The 26996-nt window shown below is 47.3% G+C and overlaps 1 protein-coding gene across 1 annotated transcript in view; it reads right to left on the bottom strand.

Annotated features, from left to right (window-relative positions):
• Positions 1 to 26996, bottom strand: part of KIF26B (kinesin family member 26B) — a 555398-nt gene that overhangs the window by 103436 nt on the left and 424966 nt on the right. Inside the window, exons 6-8 of the mRNA XM_030936739.1 lie at positions 6831 to 7037; positions 1865 to 1958; positions 83 to 345 (exon numbers count right to left, since the gene is read on the bottom strand). Of these exons, the coding sequence (XP_030792599.1) occupies positions 83 to 345; positions 1865 to 1958; positions 6831 to 7037 (564 nt within the window). The remainder of the gene's footprint in view (positions 1 to 82; positions 346 to 1864; positions 1959 to 6830; positions 7038 to 26996) is intronic.

Raw genomic sequence — 26996 nt, 5'->3', positions numbered from 1 at the left:
GTGATTCATGAGTTGAGGTGCCCCAGCCTCTGAGGTGGGGAGGGAGCCACCTTGGGGCGAGCCAGGCTTCAGAAGCAATCACCTGCGTGCCGCAGATGGGGTCCTCACAGAGGTACACGCCTGGGGACTGGCCGTCCTGCAGGCTGCCTGTGGCCACCTCCGACAGCAGGTCCCGCAGGTTCTCTTCCTTCCCCCACACCTCCACGGCCGAAACCCGGACTGAGAAACGGGCGCCAGTCTTTTCCTTGCGTTCGTTTATGAGCTTGAAGAGCCAAGAGATGGCACAGGGAATGATGCCCAGGTTCTGCATGGAATCGTCCTTTCCGATCATGGTGTAGGATTTTCCTGGGAGAACCAGGGAAGGAAGGAAGGCAGGTTCAGTGTCCAGGCACCATTCCGTGGAGTCCCCAAAACAGATGCCAAGGATAGAGAGGAAAGGCATGGGGAAGGGGGGAAAAGGGAAGAGAAGGAATGAAAAGATGAGAGAAGTAGTATTTGACAACAACGGAAGGCATTATCTGATATTACTAACTAAATGGCTATAATAAAGAACGCTGGCTGGGCTCAGTGGCTCATGCCTGTAATCTCAGCACGTTGGCGGGGCCAAGATGGGAGAATTGCTTGAGGCCAGGAGTTCCAGGCCAGTCTGGGCGACACACTGAGACCCTGCCTCTATGAAAAAATTTTTAAAATTAGTTGGGTGTGGTGGGGCATGCCTGTGGCCCCCGCTGCTGGGGAAGCTGAGGCGAGAGGATCACTTGAGCCCAGGAATTGGAGGTTACAGTAATCTATGATCATGCCACTGTACTCCAGCCCAGGCAACTGAGAGCCCATCTCTTAAAAAAAGAAACAAAGCAAGAGCCCAGACATGTGACAAGATTAAATCACAATGTACCTTGAGGAAGACCCCAGATACCCAGATAGCACATGCTATCCAGTTCCTGCACTACTTTACACACAGGAGGAAGGCAGGGGTTTTTCAGCAACATTATGGTTCTTTTTATAGCCACCCCCCAGATTAAGTCCACATATTCACACTTTATATCCTGTCTCAAGTTACATGCTGTGTATATTTTTATGGCATAAGCAAATTCCATTAAAATCCAGATCACTGTTTAGATCAAGATGAAGAGTAAGGGCTGGGGAGGACGGAAGTGCAGAGAGAGGTGATGGCTTTCTGTCCTGAGAACTGGTCTCCGTGAGCTCTGGCAAGGCCTCTGTTGGAATCTCTGCCAAGGGACACTTTCTGAAGCTCCTCAATTCACTAAACATATCAAGCGTGTAAGGGTGAGGCCAGCGGAGCGGATGGCCGCAGGTCAGAATTAAAACGGGACTGTGGGGGGATTGATGAACCCCTTGCTGGGGGCTCTGCTGCCTCCTTTCCCAGATGCTCCAGTGCTGGAGTGTTCCTGACGGTGTGCACCGCTTTCCCCAGACGCGTCCTGGGCTCTGGGCTTCGCTTGGAGGTTGCTCCTCTGGCTTTCACAGGGGTCCAATCACCAACCCACATCCTCATGGAGGGGGTGGGGCAAGGGGCCCTATCTGCTTCCCAAACAGCGGCTGCTCAGGAAGTGAACATTTTCCTTTCTGCCTTCTAGGCTTGACTCTGACCTGGACCAAGTGAGAACAACCCTGCTGCTTCTCTGTCCATCTCTTGGACTTGAAGCCTTTCCAACATGAATGGGTGTCCACCTACAATGAACACAGGTGTTTGTCTTATAACTTGTTCCTGGTTATTCAGCTCAGCATCTAAGAGAAACGCAGCCCTTCTTGTCATCAGAGAAACTCTGGGAGGGAGACAGAGGAATGCATGGGATGACAGGGAGCCCAGCGAGCCGCATGAGAAAGTGAAACTCTCACGAACCCAGCTTGGCGTGGCCGAAACAGAACACGCAGCCATCTGCCCCGTTGACCACAGACTGGATCACCTCTGCCACGGTGCCTGCACACACTTCAGCCTGTCAGACACAAGAGGAGACACAAGCCGTGAATGAACCTTGCAGTGGAGGAATCACTAACAACGAAAGTGAACCCACCTTCCCGGGGCTTCGGGCGTCAGCTGTGTTCCCAGGTGGGTTGGCCTCTGCCATGAAGGTTTGGAGATGCTCAGAACCCCTGGCAACCTTCCGCCCTTTGCAAGCCTGAGTTAAATTACCACACGTCAACTGCCAACCACCCTTCTGCTAATCCATGGTACATTTTAGCAAATGCGTCTGTAGCGCAGGCAGGAGCAGGCTGGAATGGGGGCAGTGTGTTCACGGACCTCATTCCCTTCCCTCATCGGACATTCTGGGCTCCCAGACAAGGCCTTTAAACTCTCCACTCACCCTCTGCTGACACATGTATACATAGAGTTTATGTATGGGCTTTTTACAGGAAAAAGGTGACCCACCATTTCACAAGACAGACCTTGAGAGACATGGTAGTTCTCACATAGGCAAGAGGTTTGTGATATATATCTGCTTTCTCTCCTGATCTCTTTCCTCGATTTCAATTCACACCTTCCTCTTTTCTTTCTTTATTTTTGAGACGGAGTTTCACTCTCGTTGCCCAGGCTGGAGTGCAATGGCGCGATCTCGACTCACTGCAACCTCTGCCACCCAGGCTCAAGCGATTCTCTTGCCTCAGCCTCCTGAGTAGCTGGGATTACAGGCGTGTACCACCATGCCTGGCTAATTTTTTTGCTTTTTTTTAGTAGAGGGGGGTTTCACCATGTTGGTCAGGCTGGTCTCAAACTCCTGACCTCAGGTGACCCACCTGCCTCGGCCTCCCAAAGTGCTGGGATTACAGGCGTGAGCCACTGCGCCTGGCCCATCCTCCTCTTTTCAAAACCTGCCTTTTCTTTCTTTTGCTGCAGATACATTCAACATATAGAATATCAGTCACCACATGGTATGTTATTAGGTGTTCTTTGGCCTGGTGTGTGTCTGGTCTCCAATTTGATTATTAAATCCTAGACAAGGACCAGGCTCTCGATGATGTTTTGTATTTCCCCTGAACACCCACGAATATAGTGCTCTGCAAGCCATCAGAGCTCAGTCAGTTTTGTGGACTAACTTGGAAATCTGGGAAACATCCATCTCTTTGGTTAGCACCTGAGACTTTTCACAGAAGCAGGAAGACAGCATTATTGGCTGTGCCCTGTTGCTTTCATTTCTGTCTCGAGGCTGGATTCAGGGCTCGTGGGAGCTCCGGGAGGCGGTTCTAACATGGGGCTTTGCAGTCCTCTGGTGGTTCTAACACGGGGCTTTGCAGTCCTCTGGTGGTTCTAACACGGGGCTTTGCAGTCCTCCAGCAGTGTGCCCCCGGTGGGCACGTGGGCCGTGAATGTTGTTATTCAGCTGTAAGTTCCAGCAGCACAATGAACCCAAGTATTTGGAAATCAGTTTTCTCTCCTAAACTAAAAATTGAAAAACCACACTTCCAACAACTGTCACTTGTTCCAGGGTGGTCCCCAGCAACTCTGCGGGGGGTGGGGGGCTCCTCCTGGGCCAAAGGGGGTGGCAGGACAGGGCTGCTGTGGGGCTCACAGGACCTTTCAAACCCCCAGGACTTAGGCAAGGAGAGCGCAGTGCTAACCCTGAGACAGAAGCAGTAGCGTCTTGATGGAATTTGCCAGAGGCGTGTCTGCAGAGCAGGCAGAAGGCTGCCCAATGGACTAAGCTTTCTTTGGACACAAAGTGGGACGGGAGGCAGGAGGCTGAGAGATCATCTTGAGCTATACATAAAATAAGCTGTATTTGATTCCTGAGCCGCCTGGGACAATGTTGGCTGTGTGTGGACCACACTGAGTCACCTGTGCAGAGGCCGCAGGTGAGAGGAGACCTGCGGCGCAGAGTTGAGGAGGCAGCCCCTAGCACAGTTCCCGCCCGGCTCTCCACTGAGAAGAGAGTGGTCAGTGGGCTGTCCGTCTGGTGTGTGTTAAGAGCTGACAGTGGCCCGGCGGCCCCTTGCTGTTTCCCCTTGGACCTGGAGAGGCATGCAGCCTTCCCGAGCACAGCCCCCGTGGGCAGGACCAGGTCTGCAGAAAGCCTCTGCCTGCCCACTAGTCCAGGTTCCCCAGCAGAGGTGTGTCCCCACAGAGGCGTGTCCCAACAAGGGCAGCCAGCGACTGCCGAAGCCACTGAAGGGCCACATGGATGGCTCTCGAAGGCAACCAGGAACCAGGACTGTTCTAATCATTGCTTAGCTTCAGGAAGCTGATTTCCTTAGAAACCAAGAGAAAGCACGATTTCTAACTGCCTGGGTCACCACAGCAGCTGCAGCTTCACAGGCTGAAAATCAGGACTGGAGAGCACAGGCCCATGCCGCACACTCCCTCCTTTCGGGCTTGGGGGGTCCAGGCGTGCCCACCCCGTGGGGCTGAGCTGGCCCTGGCCAGCAGCATGCTGCTAATATTGACAGTGATAACAGTAAAAATAGCCACATTTATTAAGCACTTGCTGTGTTGCTGGCTCTGCTGGGAGCACCTTATGTGTTGATGAATCACACAGCCTGATGAGGAACACTGTGGTCATGTTCTTACTTGACAGATGAGGACACTGCGGCCCAGAGAGGTTGAGTGACTCGCCCGAGGCCACACTGCTAGGGGTCAAAGATACAATGCTGTACCGAGCAGGATACAGAGAGGTTAATGGGGGGAATCCAGGAAGGACGTCTGCTCGGGAAAGAGACTTTGAACAAGTGACTTAATCTTTGAGTCTTGGTTTCCTTGTGTGTTACATGAAAACATCAATGCCTCCCTTCCTACCCCACTGAATTCTAAGAAGAGTCAAATGCGTTCATGTCTCTGAAATGTCTTGAAAACTGCGAATTTATAGACATGTAAATTATAATAACATTGGAAATTTGAATGAAAGTAAGGCATTCTGAAACGAGTGAAACTCCAAATTGAGCATCCTGAGCTCTGGAGCCAAGTGTGAAATGTAAACAAAGGCTAGCAATGAAAATGGCCCCTTTTTCTGAAATAAATCTACAGCGCATTCATAGTCCATGCTTCATTTAGGGTTTGCTTTGGAATTCTTACAACTTGTGGAGATTTGCTTCCGAAAAGTTTTAACTGTGTTAATGAAATTATTTGTAGGCCATTTATTACACCCAATGTCAGGTTTAAATGACCGAGCCCATTGGGTGGTATGCCACTCAAAAAATGTGATAAAGAGAGAAACCGTAGAACTTGTTCATAAAGTACTTTGTCTTCTTGGGTAAAACTCTTTGGGGAAACCACATGCTCAACTTCTTAATGAATGGAGCCTGTGACATGTGCTATGTGCCCACGGTGTAATATAGGAGCCCGTGAGGACATCGCCACCTCCTCTACTCAGATGCAGCCTGGAAGAAATTCACAGAGGCTGCAGATGGTAACTATTTGCACTGTTGTCATCAGGTTCTGCTATAGGTTATTAGTTATTATACTATACACTGTTTAATGTAAATCTTGATAAGCACTAGAAACTTATCAGAAAGATGCAAACTCCAGGCAAAGTAGGCCACTATACCCTATCACCTGGGTTATTCACTTCTGCAATCAGTTCTACGCGTGTGTCCCTGCTCCCTCCCCCACAGGAACAGGTGCTGTTTGGTGCCGCTTAGAGGCCCATCTTCACCAAAGCTCCAGAGCGAATCCAAATGAGAACAGATAACTACTAGAAGCTTTAGTTGCAGCGTCTGGTGAGGTCTGCAGTTCATTGGCTGCCCATGGCTCAGTCATCTTGGTACCCTGGGCCCCCAAGTAGCCTCCCAATTCTGCTCACAGTAGATTAATAAAAATGGCCCCAATTCTCCACCCCAGCCTGGGTGCAAACCCCTTGCAGTGTAACTTGGAGCTCATCCAATCATTAGACGCAATCTCTTCCCCATCTCATGAAGCTGGGCCAGTAGAATCCAGCAGAGGCAATATTGGGTCAATTCTGAGCTTAGGCCTCCAGAGGCCTGCATGGATGGGTCCTGGATACTGCCTTGAAAACTAGCGCAAGCTAGCTTGCTGGCTGATGACAGACAATGTGGAAGAGAGACCAGCCAACCTGGTCAAGGCTATTCTAGACCAGTGGAAAGCCATGTGCCTATGGTGTGATATAGCATGATTTTATTTCGCCTGGCTAATATCCAGCCAAGATCCACAGAGCTGCCTACCCAACCCACAGCAGATCACAGACATAAAAATGAGCGGAGCTCGGACCAGAAGAGCTGCTCAGCTGACCGATGAGCAATAATAAATGCTTATTGTGTTAAGCACTGAATTTTAGGGTGATTTGTAATGCAGCAATTAAGTGAATATAACACCTATCCCTGAGCCTCTCTTCTTCCCCTGCACTCCACTGAGCCAGGCCACAGGATGCATGTCAGCCTCGGTTTCCCTGCCTTGAACTCCGGTTCCTCACTAGGGCTACAGACTTGCCCTCAACCCCGGTGGGCTTATACTGGGTCCTAGGAGATTGCCTAATTCTAATCAGCTCCCTGAAACATTGTTTTCCCTTCGTACAATGCCCAGGCAGGAGAGGGTCCTACTAGATCTGTCACCAGCCCCTTGACGCATTGTCCTTGTCCCTTTCTGTTATCTTCCTGCTTCTGTGTGTGATCCACTGACTGGCTCGCACTTCCTGCTCCTCAAGGACATATTTTATTGAAATTCCTGCACACTGATCCTGCCCAAGGTCTGACACCAGTAATTCAAAAGCACTGGACCATTCAATGGAGCTCAGATTGACTCCTGAAGGAACTGGTCCATCCGAATGCTCCAGAAGACACCCTCCCAGCTCAAGGGCCCTTGTGAATGAGTAAACGCTTCTTTAATCAACATTGCCTGAGCCTGAGAGAGGGCCGATACCCACCTGGGAGGCGTCTTGGGGAAAAACTGCATCGAAGGCAAACATCTTTGGAGGAACCTGGTTGCCTCTCTTTTGGAAGGCATTTTGACCTCCACAAGTCAGGGGATCGTACAAGGTGATCTGCTTCTTCCGTGGGTCCACCTTTAAGAAAGAGCTGGATTCTGAGGTATCTCGAGCCAAGGTGGAACAGATGCGAAGCATGACTTTCACCTGTTAAGAAAAGATGGGCAACAGCATGGATGAAGACAGCTGGGTGTTTTACGAAGGAGCACCCTTGTATACTCTGCGATATAAATGCACATGGCACCACTGAACTTTCTCAGGATAAACTATGAGGAAATGCACAGTCAATTAGCGACATCATCCTGGCTGGGTCATGGGAAAACTGATTTATTTATAATTACCAGGTAGGATATTTTGAAATGCCCATTACTTCAATATGGAGCTGGGACATCATGTTCTTTGTCTTCCTATTAATATAAATTGAATATTAACTGTGCCCTCGTGGCCCAATTACATAGATGAAAAGGTAGTCTGGACTGCCAAACTATAGGGGCTGGTGTAGTTTCCTTGAAGCTCACAGATCAATAAACCATGCACATAAAAGTTAGCTCTGTAATTTGCTCCTTGGCTCAGCTCATCAGGACTCTGGGAGACAAAAATCCACAGTTATTAGTGTCATCATTAAAGAACCGTGAAATGGCCTGCTTTTAATGGCCAGCATTCGAAATGTGTTCCAAGGGGCAACAGTGATAAAAGACTGGTCTGCAACGTGTTATTTGGGATCCCATTAAGTGAGTGCAGAGAAGTTGTCATTTCAGAGAATGGAAGTGCATCGCTGGAGGGAGCAGGAGGCGCTGCCCTTTAACCCACTTTCTGAGTGACTGAACACTGAGCACCTCTGGTGCCACCACCAACCCCGTCCTGCTCCTGCAGGCAAGTGAGGTGCTGATGGAAATGCACAGTTTGCCTTGGGGTCCTCAGGTGAACAGAAATCAGGCTGAGGCCTCACACGCATCTGGAAGCTACAGTCCTGGGAAAAGGGACAGCATTTGCTCTAACTGGCTCTCTATTTCTGCGCTGTGAGTTCAGTCCAACAAATGATGGGCACTTTGAGCACCTACTAGGTGCCAGGCACTGTGCTAGGCATGGGGGATGCAAACATATGTAATGCACAGAGCGGCAGGACAGACAGACACAGACATGGGTAATTTTAGTAATATATGGCAAATTCGGAAGGTATGCACAAGGATTATTTCTCAGTTCCTCTCTCTGCCTTGTCCTCCTTGTCTCATTAGTTGTCAGGTCTGATGAAATCTCTGTCACGCAATTTTGGGGAGGAGGGGTGGTTGTACATTTTTAAATAAAATATTTTCAACATATAGAAATGCTCAGAGAATCATATATGTTGCGCAAGACAGAGATCCTCCTGCCGACCTCAGCTCTCTCTGCTGAGCCATGAGGACTCATGTGCAGCGTGCAAAGCTGAAGGTAAAGAATTCCAAGGGCACTAGGTCCCCAGGTGTCCTGCACTGTGTCCCCGCTCTGCTTGCCTTCTAACTTAAGAACAGAACTCCGTGGAGATCCAGAAGCCGGTGTCCTCGTGGAAGGAGCCCGAGGGTGGGATGCGCTCCACCTCTCAGGGTTTAGATCTTGCTTCTTCCGCTGTGAGGTCACAGAACGATCCCTGCCATTTTCTCTCGTATGCCAGGCCTGAGCTGTCATCTACACGATCTCATTGAATCCTCCCCGTGCTCCAGGGTGTAGGTTTGCCTGTCCGGATTTTACTCATGAGAAAATGATGTTATGTAACTTGCCCCACATCACTGAACCTGTGGGAGGAAGGCTGGACTTGGATCCCACCTCCAACGACTACGCTTCTTCCATCATGCCAGCTGCTGCCTCCCACAAATAGTCACACTTCACAGAGCCCCCGTTTCCTCACCTGTACAGTAGGAACAACAATGCCCGCCATATGGGCGGCTGTGCAAATTCAATGAATGGCCATGTAAAGTGCGGAACATGGCCCAGGCTTGTCTTGAACTCCCACCTCTGCCTCCCAAAGCACTGGGATTACAAGCATGGGTGCCACACCCAGCCTCAAGCCTTACCATTAATGCTGTGACAGGAAAATGATAGGATATCATGATCCAGGAGGAGGCAAGTCAAGAGAGGAGGGAGGAAGAGATACAGGACTTGAATGCCCACCATGTGGGCAGAGGTGGGAGTTCAAGACAAGCCTGGGCAACATGGCGAGACCCCATCTCTACAAAAAGTTAATTAAAAAAAAATAGCCAGGTGTGATGGTGCACACTCACAGGTACCAGCTACTCGGGAGGTTGAGGGAGCAGGGTCACTAGAGCTCAGGAGTTCCAGGTTCCAGGGAGCTATGGTCCTGCCACTGCACTCCAGCCTGGGTGACAGAGCAAGAGCTTGTCTCTTAAAAACAAAACAAAACAAAACAAACAAAACAAAATGGCAGGGCGCGGTGGCTCACGCCTGTAATCCCAGCACTTTGGGAGGCCGAGGTGGTCGGATTACGAGGTCAGGAGATCGAGACCATCCTGGCTAACACGGTAAAACCCCATCTCTACTAAAAATACAAAAAATTAGCCGGGCGTAGTGGCGGGCACCTGTAGTCCCAGCTACTGGGGAGGCTGAGGCAGGAGAAGGGCATGAACCCGGGAGGCGGAACTTGCAGTGAGCTGAGATCCGGCCACTGCACTCCAGCCTGGGCAACAGAGTGAGACTCCGTCTCAAAGAAAAAAAAAAAAAAAAAAAAAACAGCCTATAATCGCAGCACTTTGGGAGGCCAAGGCGGGCAGATCACCTGAGGTCAGGAGTTCGAGACCAGCCTGACCAACATGGAGAAACCCCGTCTCTATTAAAAATACAAAATTAGCTGGGCGTGGTGGCGCATGCCTGTAATCCCAGCTACTTGGGAGGCTGAGGCAGAAGAATCGCTTGAACCCACGAGGTGGAGGTTGTGGTGAGTCGAGATCGCGCCACTGCACTCCAGCCTAGGCAACAAGAGTGAAACTCCATCTCAAAACAAAACAAAACATGATAAGGTCTTAGAACTCCTCGCCCTGGACTCTGCATAGCGTGAATCACAAACAGGATACTGTGGGGGATTCCCGACAGACAGAGCTGGTTATTCAGCACTGGGCCCAACAAGGCTCCTCTTAGTAAAACACAGTCAAATCTCACACAGCCGCTACATACAGGACAGTAACCACTAGGTGTATCTGCATTCCATTCTGGCAATTTTCTTGTTCACCATGACTTTCTAAGGTCTGATTTCAGTTCCATTCATTCCTATAGATCTGCCCCAGTGACAAAGCATGTGTGCTACGAGCGCGTATTCAAATCGCAACTTGTGGAAGGTCCGTGGGTCCTTCAGGCCCGGAGCATGCAAGTCAAGGATGATGCAATGCCACGCAGAGCTGATGGAGCACATGGCCCACTGCTTTTCTATTTCACAATTTTGCACGCAATTTCTGGGTAACTAGAGGTGCTGAATGTAAATATGAGCTAAGCCAGGCGAGGGCCGACAAGGAGAAGCGGGAAAGAAGGGGCTGAATGAGTGAGTCATCGGTCCAGAAGGAATGCTCCTGCAGCTTAACGAAATCCCGAGCCTGCGGCTCATTTTCTGCAGAGAGGCTGAGATCCCAGTTGCTGTTCTGGCCAAAGAGATACACAGTTCTTTAAAAACCCATTGAGCTCCGAGCGGGGGGGAAGCCCACACTCCATTCTTTTCTTGCAATTCATCTAAATAAATGGACATTTTTTCCCTTTAAAGGAAGGAAATTGAGTTTTTCTGCTTCACCTCCTTTGTATCATTATTCCTTTAGTCCAGCACTCCACTTCCTGCTTAATCCGCTATAATTAAAGTGCTTAGGAGATGCCACTTGTGATCAAGAAAGTCCCTTGGACTTCTTGCCAGGAGTTCTTGCTTTTGTCACTAACACCCTTTGGTTCCTGGCAACATCCGCTCCTGCCCCGCCTCTCCCTGCCGCACTCCAGAGAGGGCCCAGGCAGCTGTTAACGTGCACGGCCTTCTCCCCAGCTCTCGGGGTCAAAGGGACAGTCACTATTTCACTCCCAAGCATAAACCTGCAGGGAATGGGATCCAGAAAGCGAAAGGAACAGCCTGAGTGGTGGCCAGGATGGCCTGACACCTGGATTCAAGCAAGAAGAGACTGGCATTTCCTGCACCCAAGTCCTCACGGGTGGGGACCCCACTGTGCCCTGTTTGTTTAATTATTCCATGGATGGAGCGGGACAACCGTTGCTTTGGGCAGCAGTTGTCTTTATGTCCTGCTGATTAATCAGTTCAGCACCTCATTCTGGACGGCATCACGGGATTGAGGGAGAAAGGAACTGTGAGACACTCACCGAAAGAGGCTGAGCTTCGCTCCCAAATGGCACAGACTCTATCAACATGGAGGCAATCGCTGCCACACAGCCTGACTGGAGGCTAACGAGGAGTGGCCCTGTCATCACTCACCGTGACCGCTACACGTGATCACGGCAGACACATTCCTGTTTTTCCCTCATCACAGAGCGCAGCCACAGGGTGCACACCCAGGAGGCTCTTCATGGCCTGTTTCTCTACCCAGAAGCTGTCCGGCTAGAGGTTTTCTGCAGACTCTAGGGTTCAGGAGGGCTACAGGCAAATGGGACCACAGGAAGGATCCCTCAGCAATGAGAAAAAGACTGCAGATGGTGAGAAGGTGGCAGGAGCAAGGGAGAGCTCCATCTGTCCTTCTCATGTGCAAGCTTTGTTTCAACTCATTTTGTGGATACCCGCAACGAAGGCCCTCTACAGACACACAGGAACCTGAGTCTTGGCCACAATAAATGCCCAGTAAGAGTGTGAAGGTGATGATAAATAGTTTCTACCCCTCCAAGATTCTAGGCTACGGAGTTAAATTCACCACTGGCCTTTCTGACCCCTCATCATCTCTATCTGAACTCCCTTTACACTGAATTTTGAGTTCACAGGTTCTTGAGAATCAGCTCAGTAGAAACTGGTCAAACTGCAGATGGAGGAACCTAACCAGGAACACCATCTGACGTCATTTCTGTCTCAGTCCCAGCAGTGTTAGAATCCTCTCTAAGCCTTCCACATCTAGTCTTCAGTTCCCCCCAAAAAGGCTGGAACTCGTTCTCCAAGGTCAATCAGCGGCGAATAAGACAGGGTGATCAACGGGAAGAATGGTGGGAAAAGCAGAAGAAGTAAGCTTGCCAGAAGGGGTTCTAAAAGCCAAGGGTTCACTGAATGAGACACTCAGCAGAGCCCCACTATGCAGCTGACCAGCAACCAAGGCCAGCACAGGGTCCTGCTTCCCTGCTGCCGAGGAGGGTGGCAGGGATGGCCGTGCCGGGGTCCCTCCCTCCGGGAGTGTGAGGCGTGGAAGCACGAATCATGGTGTCTCTCAGCCGCATGTGGGAGAGAGCCAGTGTGTGGGCAAAAGACTGAGCTGAGAGTGCCAGTCACTGCCGAGGAGGGCCGAGGGCAGAAGTACAAGGCAGCGCCATGCTGTCCTGGGTACACACCAGAAGCCCTTCCTGGTTTCCACATGTTTCTGGATGGGATTCAGCTGTAGAGAGAAAAACGTGGAGGGTCTATTGTATCTCCCTGTGTACAGTGACGGAGCGTGGGCAATGCAGTGAGGCAGGAGCAGAGACTGAGTTCTAACCCAAATGTCACCACCATTGAGTGACTGTGTGACCTGAGGTAAGGGCTTTGGCTTCCTTACCCCTTAAAACCGGCCTGTCGTGCAACTTCCCTTGAAGGACAGTTGTGAAGAACCAAAAAGATAACAATATACTATAAAGCCGCATACAGATGTAAAGCATTATTAACTTTCAAGAGAGAAAGAAAGAGGCCGGCACGGTGGCTCATGCCTGTAATCCCAATACTTTGGGAAGCTGAGGTGGGAGGATTGCTTGAGCCCAGGAGTTCAAGCCTAGGCAATATAGTGAGACTTTGTCTCTACAAAAAAATGTTTACGTTAGCAGAGCTTGGTGGCTCACGCCTGTAATCCCAACACTTTGGAGGCTGAGGTGAAAGGATCGCTTGAGCCTGGGAGGTGGAAGCTGTAGTGAGCTGAGATCGTGCCATGGCACTCCAGCCTGGGCGACAGGGCCAGACCCTGTCTCAAAAAAGAAAAAAAAAGAGAAAGAAAGAAAGAAAGAATGAGAGAGGAAGGGAAGGGAAGGGGAGGGGAGGGGAGGGGAGGGGAGGGGAGGGAAGAGGAGGGAACAGGAGGGGAGGGGAATGGAGGGTAGAGGAGGAGAGAGGAGGGAAAGGATGTTGGTTTCATTCTGCAAATTACCTGATATAAAATAGACTTTCTGCATCAAATTCACATCGGAAGTCTTTCTCCTAGTTAAATGTTAAAATTAATGTTAAAAATTAAGGCAACAATTCTTTCATGAACATAAGGCAAGACAGACAAAGAACAAGTACTTTCCCTCCCTCCTTCTCTGACCAAAAATTAAAGAATATAAGCCTGCTTACATTTTTGTAAAGGTGACTAATCCATGCAAAATGTGATCTGAGCATCTAAAAGCTAAATGTGATATTGCCCACATGTGATTCCCATCTCTTCTGTCCTGATCAAGCAATGCAGCGGAAGTGTTCTCACTCCTGCTTCAGGTACATTAGTCACTTCAGGAAAATTCCCAACCATTTTAAGTAAGATGATTGGAACAGGACACCTAAACAGTGTACCCTTCTCCACATAGATTCTTCTTAACACCATGCTTTTCTGTTTTTTGTGTTTTTGTTTTTTTTTTGAGACTGAATCTTGCTCTATTGCCCAGGCTGGAGTGCAGTGGTATAATCTCAGCTCACTGCAACCTCCACCTCCCGGGTTCAAGTGATTCTCATGCCTCAGCCTCCCGAGTAGCTGGGATTACAGGTGTGCACCACCACACCCAGCTAATTTTTTGTGTTTTTAGTAGAGACAGGGTTTCACCATGTTGGCCAGGCTGGTCTTGAACTCCTGACCTCAGGTGATCTGCCCGCCTCGGCCTCCCAAAGTGCTGGGATTACAGGTGTCGGCCACCACACCTGGCCCACGCTTTTCTGCTCTACCAAGAAATGTAAGAAATGCAGCAACCTTCCCCATCCTTCCTACTAGGCCATGACATTCTGACAAATCTATCATACAAGATTTCAACGAAGTGCTAGTTTCTAAAAACACACTGCAAGAGATTAAGGGTGCAATTTTCCAGCCATTATTTAAAGAGTCCTTTAAAAAAAAAAATATATATATATATAATAACGTAAGGTTCTATTGCTAGCCCATCAGTGGCACATGGGACTCTGTAAGTATGACTGCTTTCCCTTTGTAATTTACCCAATGCGCCTGCTTAATTTGACAGGAGAGATGGGTAACAATGTTAAAGTAAATTAAAACCAGGTTTTGGGTGGCTGGCAAGATGGCCAAATAGGAACAGCTTGGGTCTGCAGCTCCCAGCGAGATCAATGCAGAAGGTGGGTGATTTCTGCATTTCCAACTGAGGTATTCATCTCATTGGGACTGGCTAGACAGTGATGTAGCCCATGGAGGGTGAGCAGAGGCAGGGTGGGGCGTCACCTCACCCGGGAAGTACAAGGGGTCAGGGACCTCCCTCCCCTACCCAAGGGAAGCCTTGAGAGACTGTGCTGTGAGGAATGGTGCACTCCAGCCCAGATACCGTGCTTTTCCCATGGTCTTTGCAACCTGCAGACCAGGAGATTCCCTCGGGTGCCTATGCCACCAGGGCCCTGGGTTTCAAGCACAAAACTAGGCAGCCATTTGGGCAGACACCAAGCTAGCTGCAGGAGTATTTTTTTTCATACCCCAGAATGCCAGCAGGACAGAACTGTTCACTCCCCTGGAAAGGGGGCTAAAGTCAGGGAGCCAAGTGGTCCGGCTCAGCGGATCCCACCCCCACGGAGCCCAGCAAGCTCAGATCCACTGGCTTGAAATTCTCGCTGCCAGCACAGCAGTCTGAAGTCGACCTGGGATGCTCGAGCTTGGTAAGGGAAGGAGCATCCACCATTACTGAGGTTTGAGTAGGCGATTTTCCCCTCACAGTGTAAACAAAGCCGCCAGGAAGTTCAAACCACAGCTAGGCAAAGCTGCTGTAGCCAGACTGTCTCTATAAATTCCTACTCTCTGGACAGGGCATCTCTGAAGGAAAGGCAGCAGCCCCAGTCAGGGGCTTATAGATAAAACTCCCATCTCCCTGGGACAGAGCACTTGGGCGAAGGGGCAGCTGTGAGTGCAGCTTCAGCAGACTTATACAGTCCTGCCTGCCAGCTCTGAAGACAGCAGGGGATCTCCCAACACAGTGCTCAAGCTCTGCTAAGGATCAGACTGCCTCCTGAAGTGGGTCCCTGACCCCTGTGCCTCCTGACTGGGAGACACCTCCCTGCATGGGTCAACAGATACCTCATACAGGAGAGCTCCGGCTGGCATCCGGCAGGTGCCCCTTGGGACGAAGCTTCAGAGGAAGGAACAGGCAGCAATCTTTGCTGTTCTGCAGCCTCCACTGGTGATACCCAAGCAAATGATCTGGAGCAAACTCCAGCAGACCTGTGGCAGACAGGCCTGACTGTTGGCAGGAAAACTAACAAACAAAAAGGAATAGCATCAACATCAGCAAAAAGGACGTCCACACAGAAACCCCATCCGAAGGTCAGCAACACCAAAGACCAAAGGTAGATAAATCCACGAAGTTAAGGAAAAACCACCACAAAAAGGCTGAAAATTCCAAAAACCAGAACGCCTCTTCTCCTCCAAAGGATCACAACTCCTCACCAGCCCGGGAACAAAACTGGACAGAGAATGAGTTTGATGAACTGACAGAAGTAGGCTTCAGAAGATGGGTAATAACAAACTTCCCCAAGCTAAAGGAGCATGTTCTAACCCAATGCAAGGAAGCTAAGAACCTTGAAAAAAGGTTACGGGAATTGCTAACTAGAATAGCCAGTTTAGAGAAAAACATAAATGACCTGGTGGAGCTGAGAAACACAGCACGAGAACTTCGTAAAGCATACACAAGTATCAATAGCCAAATCGATCAAGCAGAAGGATATCAAAAATTGAAGATCAACATAATGAAATAAAGCATGAAGAGAAGATTAGAGAAAAAAGAATGAAAAGGAACAAACAAAGCCTCTAAGAAATACGGGACTATGTGAAAAGACCAAACCTGTGTTTGATTGGTGGACCTGAAAGTAACAGGGAGAATGGAACCAAGTTGGAAAACACTCTTCAGGATATTATCCAGGAGAACTTCCCCAACCTAGCAAGACAGGTCAACATTCAAATTCAGGAAACATAGAGAGCCCCACAAAGCTACTGCTTGAGAAGAGCAACCCCAAGACACATAATCGTCAGATTCACCAAGGTTGAAATGAAGGAAAAAATGTTAAGTGCAGCCAGAGAGTAAGGTCGGGTTACCCACAAAGGGAAGCCCAACAGACTAACAGCGGATCTCTCTGCAGAATCCCTACAAGCCAGAAGAGAGTGGGGGCCAAAAGTCAACATTCTTAAAGAATTTTCAACCCAGAATTTCATATCTAGCCAAACTAAGCTTCATAAGTGAAGGAGAAACAAAATCCTTTACAGACAAGCAAATGCTGAGAAATTTTGTCACCACCAGGCCTGCCTTACAGGAGCTCCTGAAGGAAGCCCTATATATGGAAAGGAAAAACCGTTACCAGCCACTGTAAAAACATACCAAATTGTAAAGACCATTGACACTATGAAGAAACTGCTAACGGGCAAAATAACCAGCTATCATCATAATGACAGGATCAAATTCACACATAACAATATTAACCTTAAGTGTAAATGGGCTAAATTCCCCAATTAAAAGATACAGACTGGCAAATTGTATAAAGAGTCTAGACCCATCAGGGTGCTGTATTCAGCAGACCCATCTCATGTGCAAAAACACACATAGGCTCAAAATAAAGGGATGGAGGAAGATTTACCAAACAAATGAAAAAAAAAAAAAAAAAAGCGGGGATTGCAATCCTGGTCTCTGATAAAACAGACTTCAAACCAACAAAGATCAAAACAGACAAAGGGCATTACATAATGGTAAAGGAATCAATGCAACAAGCAGAGCTAACTATCCTAAATATATATGCGCCCAACACAGGACCACCCAGATTCGTAAAGCAAGTTCTTAGAGACCTACAAAGAGACTTAGACTCCCACACAATAATAGTGGGAGACTTAACACCCCACTCTCAATATTAGAGCAACAAGACAGAAAATTAACAAGGATATTCAGGACTTGAACTCAGCTCTGGACCAAGCAGAACTAATAGACATCTACAGAACTATCCACTCCAAATCAACAGAATATACATTCTTCTCAGTGTCACATAGCACTTATTCTGAAATTGACCATAGTGGGAAGTTAATGCAAAAGAATGGAAATCATAACAAACAGTCTCTCAGACCACAGTGCAATCAAATTGAACTCAGGATTAAGAAACTCACTCAAAACTGCACAACTACATGGAAACTGAACAACCTGCTTCTGAATGACTACTGGGTAAATAACAAAATTAAGGCAGAAATAAATAAGTTCCTTGAAACCAGTGAGCACAAAGACACAACGTGCCAGAATCTCTGGGACATAGCTAAAGCAGTGTTTAGGGGGAAATTTATAGCACTCAATGCCCACAGGAGAAAGCAGGAAAGATCTAAAATCAACACTCTAACATCACAATTAAAAGAACTAGAGAAGCAAGAGCAAAGAGATTCAAAAGCTAGCAGAAGACAAGAAATAACTAAGATCAGAGCAGAACTGAAGGAGATAGAAACACAAAAACCCTTAAAAAAAATCAATGAATCCAGGAGCCAGTTTATTGAGAAGATTATCAAAAGAGATAGACCGCTAGCTGGACTAACAAAGAAGAAAAGAGAGGAGAACCAAATAGACACAATAAAAAATGATAAAGGGGATATCACCACTGATCTCACAGAAATACAAACTACCATCAGAGAATACCATAAACACCTCTATGCAAATAAACTAGAAAATCTAGAAGGAATGGATAAATTCCTGGACACATACACCCTCCCAAGGCTAAACCAGGAAGAAGTTGAGTCCCTGAATAGACCAATAGCTAGGTCTGAAACTGAGGCAGTAATTAATAGCCTACCATCTGAAAAAAGCCCAGAACTGGACAGATTCACAGCCGAATTCTACCAGAGGTACAAAGAGGAGCTGGTACCAATCCTTCTGAAACTATTCCAATCAATAGAAAAAGAGGGACTTCTCCCTAATCCATTTTATGAGGCCAGCATCATCTTGATACCAAAACCTGGCAGAGACACAACAAAAAAAGAAAATTTCAGGCCCATATCACTGATGAACATCGATGCAAAAATCCTTAATAAAATACTGGCAAACTGAATCCAGCAGCACATCAAAAAGCTTATCCACCACGATCAGGTTGGCTTCATTCCTGGGATGCCAGGCTGGTTCAACATACACAAATCAATAAATGTAATCCATCACATAAAGAGAATCAATGACAAAAACCACATGATTATCTCAATAGATGCAGAAAAGGCCTTCGATAAAATTCAACACTTCTTCATGCTAAAAACTCTCAATAAACTAGGTTTCTCTAAATAATAAGAGCTATTTATGACAAATACACAGCCAATATCATACTGAATAGGCAAAATCTGGAAGCATTTCCTTTGAAAACAGGCACAAGACAAGGATGCCCTCTCTCACCACTCCTCTTCAATATAGTGTTGGAAGTTCTGGCCAGGGCAATTAGGCAAGAGAAAGAAATAAAGAGTATTCAAATAGGAAAAGAGGAAGTCAAATTGTCTCTATTTGCAGATGACATGATTGTATATTTAGAAAAGCCCATTCTCTCAACCCAAAATCTCCTTAAGCTGGTAAGCAACTTCAGCAAAGTCTCAGGAAACAAAATCAATGTGCAAAAATCACAAGCATTCTTATACACCAGTAACAGAGAGCCAAATCATGAGTGAACTCCCATTCACAATTGCTACAAAGAGAATAAAATACCTAGGAATACAACTTACAAGGGATGTGAAGGACCCTCTTCAAGGAGAACTACAAACCACTGCTCAAGGAAATAAGAGAGGACACAAACAAATGGAAAAACATTCCATGCTCATGGATAGGAAGAATCAATATCGTGAAAATGGCCATGCTGCCCAAAGTAATTTATAGGTTCAATGCTATTCTCATCAAGCTACTGTTGACTTTCTTCACAGAATTAGAAAAGAACTACCTTAAATTTCATATGGAACCAAAAAAGAGCCTGTATAGCCAAGACAATCCTAAGCAAAAAGAACAAAGCTGGAGGCATCATGCTACCTGACTTGAAACCATACTACAAGGCTACAGTAACCAAAACAGCACGGTACTGGTACCAAAACAGATATATAGACCAATGGAACAGAACAGAGGCCTCAGAAATAACACCACACATCTACAACCATCTGATTTTTGACAAACCTGACAAAAACAAGAAATGGGAAAAGGATTCCCTATTTAATAAATGTTGTTGGGAAAACTGGCTAGCCATATGCAGAAAACTGAAACCGGACTCCTTCCTTACATCTTATACAAAAATTAACTCAAGATGGATTTAAGACTTAAACGTAAGACCTAAAACCATAAAAACCCAAGAAGAAAATCTAGGCAACACCATTCAGGACATAGGCATGGGCAAAGACTTCATGACTAAAACACGAAAAGCAGTGGCAACAAAAGCCAAAATTGATAAGTGAGATCTAATAAAACTGAAGAGCTTCTGCAGAACAAAAGAAGCTACCATCAGAGTGAACAGGCCACCTACAGAATGGGAGAAAATTTTTGCAATCTACCCATCTGACAAAGGGCTAATATCCAGAATCTACAAAGAACTTAAACAAAATTACAAGAAAAAAACAGCCCATCAAAAAGTGGGCAAAGGACACAAATAGACACTTCTCAAAAGAAAACATTTATGTGGGCAACAAACATGAAAAAAAGCTCATCATCACTGGTCATTAGAGAAATGCAAATCAAAACCACAATGAGATACCATCTCATGCCAGTTAAAATGGTGATCATTAAAAAGTCAGGAAACAACAGATGCTGGAGAGGATGTGGAGAAATAGGAACGCTTTTACACTGTTGGTGGGAGTGTAAATTAGTTCAACCATTGTGGAAGACAGTGTGGTGATTCCTCAATGATCCAGAACCAGAAACACCATTTGACCCAGCAATCCCACTACTGGGATTATAATTTATAATTCCAAAGGATTATAAATCATTCTACTATAAAGACACACGCACATGTATGTTTACTGTAGCACTGTTCACAATAGCAAAGACTTGGAACCAACCCAAATGACCATTAATGATAGACTGGATAAAGAAAATGTGGCACATACACACCATGGAATACTATGCAGCCATAAAAAAGGATGAGTTCATGTCCTTTGCAGGGACATGGATGAAGCTGGAAACCATCATTCTCAGCAAACTAACACAGGAACAGAAAACCAAACACTGCATGTTCTCACTCATAAGTGGGAGTTGAACAATGAGAACACATAGACACAGGGAGGTGAACATCACACACTGGGGCCTTTCAGGGGGTGGGAGGCTAGGGGAGGGATAGCATTATGAGAAATACCTAATGTAGATGACAGGTCAATGGGTGCAACTAACTACCATGACATGTGTATACCTATGTTAACAAACCTGCACATTCTGCACATGTATCCCAGAACTTAAAGTATAATAATAATAATTTTTAAAAAAACAGATTTTATAAAAGGAAAAAGTATGAATATTTTTATGGTAAAATTTGTACAAATGATCTAAAATTACTTCTTCCAAAGGAAGATCTTTTTGATTCCGTATGATTGAAAGGTTCCAGAACTTTTTTGGGAGACCAAAGGAGTCATATTCCAGATGGCAATGATCGTGGAGGTGTTATATAACTCCAATGCCACGAAATACAGGGGACAACCAAGAAGGCTGTGATCCCTCAATTCAGAGGGAGCTTTTAAACGTATTTTACAAAGCCATTGCTCCATCAACCCATAGTTACCATTACAGAATCACAGACGCATGCAAGGACCCCAGAGATCTGAGCACTGTTTGGTTATGAATTACAGAACAAAAGTAAATTGGCTTAAATTTCTTTGCCCAAACAAAACACAGAATAATAATCCTGCATGACACATTCAAAGATCAGGGGGCTTTATTTACCTGGAGAAAGTCCAGAGCCACATGATTCCACTCTGAGTTTGGGGGAGGGAGGGCAGATGAGGGGGCTGAGGTGCCCTCCAAGTCTACTTTGAGGCAGCGACTGCTCCGTGTTGACCAAATCAATCAATCATCCATCAGCCACACCACCACAACTTCTTTACAAGTTTTACAAATCTTACAGTTTATAAAGACCTTTCTCATATCTTACTTCCATTTGGTTCCCCATAACTGCTTTGTTAAGGAAATATGATTATAATGATTATTACCATGTTTCCTATTTTGAGGCTACAGAGATTGGCTTGCTTAAAGCCAACTGCCTGGCGAAGGGCCCTGGCCCCGGACTGCTCTTCCCTCCATGAGCATCTTGGCTAGTAGCCAGAGCGGAGCCACCCCTCAGGAGACTGGGACGGGCAGTGGGGCCTGGGCCTGCACCCTGGGCGACTGGCTTCTCAGAGGTGCCACTGGGTGAGCCCCTGTGGTGCCAGACAGCAAATAATGAGCAGCAATGCCATCAGAGAGGGAAGATTTACATTATTAAAAACTGGGCCGGGAAAGGTGACAAGTGGTGGCACAATAAAGCTAAGTGTGAGGGAGCATGTGCAGGATGGGAGAATGGAGCCCGGTAATGAGATGTACTCAATAAAGAAGTGCTTCGGGGAGCGGAGGGGGAAGGAAATTCCCTAAAGCTCTTCATCAACACACGTCTGTCACCAGGCAAGCCCAGCAAGGGACTGAGTGCTGGAGGGAGGGAGTTGAAACCAAGGAAGAAAGCCCTTCCCCGTGAGGCACTGCTAATGGTGGGCAGGCTTAGGGGGCCAGGTCCCCCCACCAATTAGCAGGCGTGGGACACGGCTGGCCAGGCTGCAAAGCTGGAGACAGACACATATCAGGGGCTGGTCTGTCAGAAAGGATCGGGACTCTGACAGTGGCCTAGTTAGAAGAGGCCCCATCCTTAGCTTGTGGTATCAGTGAACTTATTTTAAATGGATAAGCGGGTGTAAAGATGCGTCCAGAGACAGGCATTCTCAGGTGTGAATGAAGTGGGGTGTGGGATTCTGAGGCGTGTCTGATGACCCCCCCCACTCCGATCTCAGTGACACACGCTGTCAGAGCGTCCCATTTGTGACTTACATGGCACATGGCCTGGAGCCTGGGGGCACAGGCTCTGGGGACAGGCGGCCTGGGTTTGAGTGCTGGCTGTACATTGACTGGTGTGTGTCCATGCACGGGCGTTTAACCTCCTCTGTCCACATCTATAAATCGGCCATAACAGTACTGGCCTAGCAGGGTTACTGTGATCGTTAAAAGAGCAAATGCCCATAACATCCCTTTCCACAATGCCAGTGACATAGTGAGTGCTCAATAAATATTAGCTACTATTACTCTTTACTGAGGCTACCGGAAAGACCACGAACTTTGAAGGCAGAGAGATCCTGGCTCTTGGTCGCTGTGCGACCATGAATATATTATTTTAACATAGTTTCCTCTATAGTAACATGGAGATAATAACGCCTATCTTGAAGGACTTACATGACTATTAAGCCAATAATTATCCTAAGCACTTGGCATAAAGTATGTCCTCCATAAATAATAATCACCATCATATTGAACCCACACCCATGAGAGTGCCATAAGAGCCATTCCTCACTGCTTCCCTGGATCTCCCTTTAACCGCCTCTGACCTAGGCGTTCAAGAGACCTAATCATTAGGTTCCAAACCATCCTACACTCCCCGAGCTGAGGCAGACATCACACTTGCCCAAGCTCATCCAATTTTTTTCTTTTTTTTTTTTGATACAGGGTCTCACTATCACCCAGGCTGGAGTGCACTGCTGTGAGCCCTGCTTTCTGCAACCTCTGCCTCCCAGGCTCAAGTGATCCTCCCACTTCAGCCTCCCAAGCAGCTGGGACGACATGCGCATACAACCACACCCAGCTAATTTTTAAATTTCTTGTACAGACGGGGATTCTCCATGTTGTCCAGGCTGGTCTCGAACTCCTGGACTCAAATGATCCTCCTGCCTTGAACTCCCAGAGTGCTAGGATTACAGGCCTGAGCTACTGTGCCTGGCCTGGACACCCAACTTTTATAGATGCGGGTTCCACTAAAGTCTTTCAACGTCCACCACGCTCTTTGGCCTGATTTTTGGTAAACACTGGGTGAGTGACAACTGGGGATTTTTCTGAATACTTGATAGAAAAACTACTGTGAGTAGAAATGGTAAATATCCATTTGAAAGATAAAATATTTAACAGCACAGAAGGAATTTTTGAGAAAGCAGCAGTGGACGCTCCTTAATTAGAATGCTTTCAGATGTGTTCTGTTTGAATTTTGGCACTTACTGTCAATAAGGGGCCCATTTCCCACTAAAGCTCACTCATGTGTTCCGATTGTCGTTAAATAGCGAACAGTCAAGAGATGCTGTGTCTGCAGACAGACTCGTCTGTCACCACAGGGATGCTGTTTGGCTTGGAGAACAACAGGACCCAGCGAAAGTTGTTTTTCTTCTCTGCAGCTCACTTCATGATCAACATGAAAACCTGAGCTTGCTAACATGGCACCCGATTTAGTGTCTTCTGCACCTCCTTGCCACATTCTCTCCACTTCTGAGAATTTCAATATCCCACTGCTTCTGGCCTTTCACCTAGATCAGTAACGTCCAGAACTCTGAAAAGAAGGAACTCAGTCTGGTGTCTGCCCAGAAATACTAGCTACCAGATCCACTGTGGAGTTCGGCAAAGCACCATAATCAACCACCTAGCTATCGAAAGCAAAGAGGCAATGACCACGCTCGCCTAATAATTAGGTCTACTGGATGTCTTTCTGGCGTTGTTCCCCAAAGTCCCTTTTCTTTATAAAACTGTCTTTGAGAGAAACGGTCTGTGCTGGCTCCCAAGTTCCATTAAATGTGTGCAGCTCCCATGAGATGATAATTTTGTTCCTGGCAGTGGCACATACAGGGGAGACCTGCAGAAGGAGCTGGGGTGACAGCATTAGTCCGCTTCTCAGTGCTGCCTGGGGACAGATGGCAGGCACGCAAGGACAGACCGCATTCAGCTCATCATTAAGGCCTTGCCAGCCTGTGAGATCACAGCCTGGTGGTGAAAAGAAGGCGTCCTTCTCCAGGCCCACTGCGGAGGGTGGGAAGCCCTTTCTAAAATACCCACGGGCAGTGGGCTATTTCTCCAGCCTGGGACTCTGCAGCCTTAGTTCCAGGAAGGAGAGGAAGGAAGAATATAAGAAACTAAGGGAATTGCCCCAGTAAGGAAAACCACTGAAGGGATCTTTTGGGTCAAGAGGTGGAAATGTGGGACAGTCTTATCTAAAACGTAGGATGTTAGGTAAATTTAACTTTCATAAGAGCCCGACATATACTCAATGGATCACTGCACCAAACTCTACGTTCTTGTAACTCCCCCACACTAGAAGAGGGAAGAAGAGGGAGTAAGGAGGAGGAACAGAGAAATTATGCCACTATCCCTGGGCCTTGGTATATCTTAGATATTTTCATTCTCATTCAACCAATAAATAAGAGCAAGAACGTCCAGTAACTGGCCGCAGTTACCCCAATTCTTTCCCCATCAGTTCTTCTAAAAGCCCCCTTTCCAAGGACCGCATCTGTTCGATTCCACTCAGCATGTGCTGAACACACAGTATGTACAATGCCCTGTGCCAGCGAGGGGCAGGAAGGAGGCCCAGAGGATGGGGAACCAGTTGGGTTTATGCATAAAACAAAAGGGAGATGGTGGCATTTCCATGTAAGAGTTCTTTCAAGTTTTAGGTTTGGAACAAAAGCAACTTTAATTCTTGGCTTAGCTCCTATTAGTCCCAATCATCCTGCTGCCATCTTGTTGGAAGGACTGGAGGGGATCTGAGTGCAGGGGACAGCCTGGGAGAAGTGAAGGATGCGTTGGTAAGAAGAGGGGCCCGGGGAAGCCCAGCTGGAGGAAAGGAGCAAACGCTAATGAGACACTCCGCCACCTCCCGCCAGAGGCAAGCCACTGACTGCCCTCTAATCCCCTTCACCGCCCCTCCGCCTTGGCAGAGAAGTGCTTGCTGGCAGGGGGAGACTCAAAGCAGCAGGAGTTCAAAGCAGAATGGTAAGTTCTAATATGCAGGATCATTAGGAGGACGTGTTTTCTCTTTATTTTCTTCTTAAAATGTATATATGGAAGATCAGATGGGGGTTAGAGAGGGAAGTACCAAGTAAATGTGAAAATTATCTAATCCCAGTCTGTTCCAGTGTGCATTTCATAAGCACTAAAAAAAGCCTCACCAAATTAAAGTATATGCCATATTCCAACAACGATAATCCCCTCTGCCTGAAAGGCTGGGGCTGTGGAGGAGGCTGAGCGGAGCATTCCCTCTGTAGCTGAGGGGCTTGGAAACCTTTAATAAAAGGCACCTGATCAATAACGCAGACTCCTGCCTTATTTGAGAACTTAAAGGCTTCCTAGCACGCTGTGTCTGAAGGAAATGTCAGAAGCATTTATCATGTGCTGGGACGGATGGTTTGCAGCTGCCGCTTGCCAAACTACAGACGCTGACTTTGCTTCAGCCCTGCAAATACCCCCACCAGGCCCTTTCTCTTCATATGGGATCAGCTTTCCTCTAAGACCAGAATGAAGTTGGAGGTTTGATCACGGCTCTGTGGAACAGTCCCCACTATCGGGCACTGCAAGGTGGCCCCAGCCTGAAGCTTTGTTTCAGAGCTCTGGCTTACATAGGGCTGTCTCATCTTGCCCTTCAAGGTGAGCCCATACACTACTCTTGCATTTCCAAAGAACTCAAGCTGCTGTTCCCTAACTGAGGCACTGTGCATAGTTCATCTTGTTTGGACTTAGAAACCTCAGTCTAGAAGAAACCAGCCCAAGGGATACAGATGGGTCAGAACAATGGCCGGCAGCTCTCCTGGACTCCTGGCCACTCCCCAAATGAGTCTAGAAGATAAGCAACCAGGTCAGAAATCCATTTCTTCCTTCATTAAGCATCTGTTAAGTACCCCTTAATCTGGGCCAGGTACCATGCAAGGCTCTGGGGTTATAAAGAGCTTAAAAGCCAGCTGCTGTCTTCGATGGGCTTACAGTTTATCAGGTGAGACAATAATAAAACCCCAGTATAACAGAGTGGTACAAAAGAGTTGTGTACTGGGTTCAGTGAGGACCCAAATGAGGGAAGCATTTCCACTTGGGGCCAGGAAAGGTTCCATAAATATGTGCATGAATGAGATTCGGAAGAGGACACAATGTCAGCTGGGCACTCCAGGTGAGCGGGCAGTGTGGCCGAGCTGCAGGGGGCCAGGCTGACTGGTGTCTTGGAACCTGCAAGTAGACATGGGGCTTGGGGCAAGGTGCTTCCGTGAGCCTCAGTTTCCTCATCTGTATGATGGGATGGCAACAATGCCTCCACCTGAGAGAAGCTGTGATGAGGATTAAATGAGATAAGGCAGGAGAAACAAAGAGCCTGGCACATGGGAAGGGCTCAGTAAGGACTGTTTGATGTTTTACTCTGACTGTAGTTTAGGGTAGAGGAGAAGTAAGAAATTTGGCTGGAAGAATAGAGGAATGACAAATTGTGGAGGGACTCCTTTTCCAAACTAAAAAGTCTGTACTTAACCCAGACAACAGAGGGCCATGGAGGGACAGAGAAGGAAAATAACTGGGTGATTACCACTGCTCTGTAATCACACAACTCCAGGTGTTAATTTCTCCATCTGGAAAATAATGCTAATAACACCACCAACTTTCTTCCAATTTGGAGTGTTATGAAGTGAAAGATGGGCCAGGTGGCTCATGCCTGTAATCCTAGCACTTTGGGAGGCCAGGGTAGGATGATTGCTGTAGGCCAGGAGTTTGAAATCAGCAACATAGCAAGACCCCAGCTCTATT

The sequence above is a fragment of the Rhinopithecus roxellana genome, chromosome 8 (assembly GCF_007565055.1).
Source record: "Rhinopithecus roxellana isolate Shanxi Qingling chromosome 8, ASM756505v1, whole genome shotgun sequence".
NCBI lineage: Eukaryota > Metazoa > Chordata > Mammalia > Primates > Cercopithecidae > Rhinopithecus > Rhinopithecus roxellana.
The sequence above is the reverse complement of the archived record's forward strand: the minus strand, read 5'-3'. Positions and strand labels throughout refer to the sequence as shown.